We start from the raw sequence: 2,960 nt of genomic DNA, 5'->3' as shown, positions 1-2,960 counted from the left end.
TGGCACCGAACCCCAACATCCCTACTCTGCGTTCGCAAACCTTGGCATCTTACTCAAACTCCTGCCTTATTCCTGGGTTCTTGCAACCAACCTGCTCCCTTGCACCCAACCCGGACCCTTGTCCTGAGTTTTGACCCTTCCCACCCAGCCCAGACGTCTCTCACCCAACCCGCAGCCCTTGCAGAGGACGCACCGAGCCTGGGTTTGGGGCAAGACCCGGGGATTTGGGCACCGTGCAGGGGTCTGGGCTCCTTCCAAAGGATCCAGACTCCTGCAGAGAGTCCAGGCTCAGGGCGAGGGTCCGGGCTTTGGGAAGATGCTGGGAACGGTGCAGGGATTTTGGGGCAGGGTCTGAAGGTCCAGACTTGGAGCAAAAGATCCACGGTTGAGGCTGGGGTCGGGGCTCAGGGTGAGGGTCTGGGTTCCGTACAAGGCTCTGGGATCACTGTGAGGGTCCAGTCTTGGAGCTGGAGTCTGGGGTCACAGCAAGGGTTTTTGGAAGATGCTGAGATGCTGGGACACAGCTCAGGGATGTTGGGTCATGATGCCAGCATTTCTAGCACCACCAGCATCTTTCCCGCAGTAGTAGGTGGCCGTGTCGTCGGCCCTGAGGTTGTTCATCTGCAGCGTGACCGTGCTCTGGGAGTTGTCCCTCGAGATGGTGAAGCGTCCTTTGACCGACGGCGCGTAGTAGGTGCTACCATCGTTGTCAATACTCGCGACATATTCGAGCCCCTTCCCGGGCGCCTGTCGAATCCATCCCATGCTGAAGCTGCTGAAGGTGAAGCCGGAGCCCTTGCAGAGGAGGCGCAGGGACCCCCCGGGTGTCTGGAGACCACCTCCGGACCCCACCAGTTGCACGGCCGCCCGCAGCCCTGCGGAGAGAGAAAGGACGGGATGGAGTCACCCGGGTCCCTGAGTCGTCCACCCACCCAAAATCTGCATTCTGGAGGTTGGGGGATCCTACCTGGAAGGGCTGCGAGGAAGAAGAGGAGGAGGAAGGTGGAGGGGGGGCTGCTCTGGAGTTTTTCCTCCTGGGGGGGTCCTCTCTGCCCAGGGGGACTCGAGTTGCTCAGGGTGATGGTTACACCAAAGGAGGGTTCCATGTGCCCTGACCTTCGACTCGAGTTGCTCAGGGTGATGGTTACACCAAAGGAGGGTTCCATGTGCCCTGACCTTCCCTGCCATTTTTCCAGACCCCTGACCCAATCCTGGACCCCTTGAAACGAGCCCAGACCCCTGTCCTAACCCTGGACCCCTTGCTCGCAACACAGACCCGTTGCTCCAAGCCCAGACCCCTGCAGGGGCTCCGGCTTCACCTTCAGCAGCTACGGCACGGACTGGGTGCGACGGGCGCCCGGGAAGGGGCTCCAGTTCGTCGCGAGCATTGACAGCGGCGTTTCAACCATAGCGTCAGTTGGTTCTAATTAGATTCCTAATACTATCTACAAAATCTCACTTTGACAGGCTTTTAGCAGCAAACCAGGTTCCACAGCTGGCACAAAATACTGAAACCATCAAAATATTTGGACATACCAGATGGAATGTATGGACATATGCTATCAGTGGGACCCAGCCACGCTGACCCCTACCCCGGGCACATGGATTTTGGGGTGGGTGGGCAACTCACGGACCTGGACAACTCAACCCGTCCTTTCTCTCTCCGCAGGGCTGCGGGCGGCCGTGCAACTGGTCGAGTCCGGAGGTGGTCTCCAGACACCCGGGGGGTCCCTGCGCCTCCTCTGCAAGGGCTCCGGCTTCACCTTCAGCAGCTACGGCACGGACTGGGTGCGACAGGCGCCAGGCAAGGGGCTCGAATGGGGCGCGACTATTTACAGCGATGGTAGTAGCACAGGTTACGCGCCGTCGGTCAAAGGACGCTTCACCATCTCGAGGGACAACTCCCAGAGCACGGTCACGCTGCAGATGAACAGCCTCAGGGCCGACGACACGGCCACCTACTACTGCGCGAAACAAGATGATGGTGACACTGACCCCACCACCAAACCCCAACATCCCAGCGCTGTGTCCCGAAATCCCGGCATCTTCCTCAAACTCCCATCCAGTTCTTGGTCCCTTGTGCCCCACCTGGACCCCTGCACCCAACCCAGACCCTCGCCCTGAGCCTGGACTGTTTGCAGGAGTCTGGACCCTTTGCAAGGAGCCCGGACCCCTGCACGGTGCCCAAATCCCCGGGTCTTGCCCCAAACCCCCACCCTGTGCCTCTTCTGCAAGGGCTGCGGGTTGGGTGAGAGACGTCTGGGCTGGGTGGGAAGGGTCAAAACTCAGGACAAGGGTCCGGGTTGGGTGCAAGGGAGCAGGTAGGTTGCAAGGGAGCAGGTAGGTTGCAAGAATCGAGAAATAAGGCAGGAGTTTGAGGAAGATGCCAGGATTTGAGGATGCAGCACAGGGATGTTGGGGCTCAATGCCGGGGTTGGTGCCACCACCATCAGCATTTTTCGCGCAGTAGTAGGTGGCCGTGTCGTCGGCCCTGAGGCTGTTCATCTGCAGCGTGACCGTGCTCTGGGAGTTGTCCCTCGAGATGGTGAAGCGTCCTCGGGCCACCGGCGCGTAGAAGGTGCTGCCACCGCTGTACTGAATACCCACCAGCCACTCGAGCCCCTTCCCGGGCGTCTGTCGCACCCAGAACATGCCGTAGCTGCTGAAGTCGAAGCCGGACATCTTGCAGACGAGGCCCAGGGACCCCCCGGGTTTCTGCAGGCCCCCCCCGGACTCGACCAGTTGCACGGCCGCCCACAGCCCTGGGGATGGGGCAGAAGGTGAGAGACCCCCAGATTCCCCTGATCCTTCCTCTAGGCTGGCCCCAGACTCATGGGAGAAAATCGGGGGTCCGGGGGAGGGTTCGGTCCAGAGGGATGGGTCTGTTCTGGGAGCAGGCTTCTCAGGACGATGCTGGGATTTGGGGACGCAGAGCCGGGACGTCGGGGCTCGGTGCCGGG

General features: G+C 60.8%; 3 gene segments (V, D, J or C); 1 reads left to right on the top strand and 2 right to left on the bottom strand.

Moving 5' to 3' along the window:
- Window positions 1-525: 525 nt before the first annotated feature.
- Window positions 526-1,166, bottom strand: LOC104835483. The segment is given in 2 exon segments: window positions 526-875; window positions 968-1,166. Coding segments are annotated over 2 exon segments (549 nt in total).
- A 373-nt stretch (window positions 1,167-1,539) lies between these two features.
- Window positions 1,540-2,124, top strand: LOC104835482. The segment is given in 1 exon segment: window positions 1,540-2,124. A coding segment is annotated over 1 exon segment (585 nt).
- Window positions 2,125-2,278: 154 nt separating this feature from the next.
- The window catches only part of LOC104835481, an 8,699-nt gene continuing 8,017 nt past the window's right edge, over window positions 2,279-2,960 (bottom strand). Inside the window, 2 exon segments of the V gene segment in view lie at window positions 2,279-2,284; window positions 2,350-2,762. Of these exon segments, the coding sequence occupies window positions 2,279-2,284; window positions 2,350-2,762 (419 nt within the window).

This window comes from Haliaeetus leucocephalus, unplaced genomic scaffold, assembly GCF_000737465.1.
Source record: "Haliaeetus leucocephalus isolate CR32 unplaced genomic scaffold, Haliaeetus_leucocephalus-4.0 Scaffold391, whole genome shotgun sequence".
Classification (NCBI taxonomy): Eukaryota; Metazoa; Chordata; class Aves; order Accipitriformes; family Accipitridae; genus Haliaeetus; species Haliaeetus leucocephalus.
This window is presented reverse-complemented; position numbering and strand designations above follow the sequence as displayed.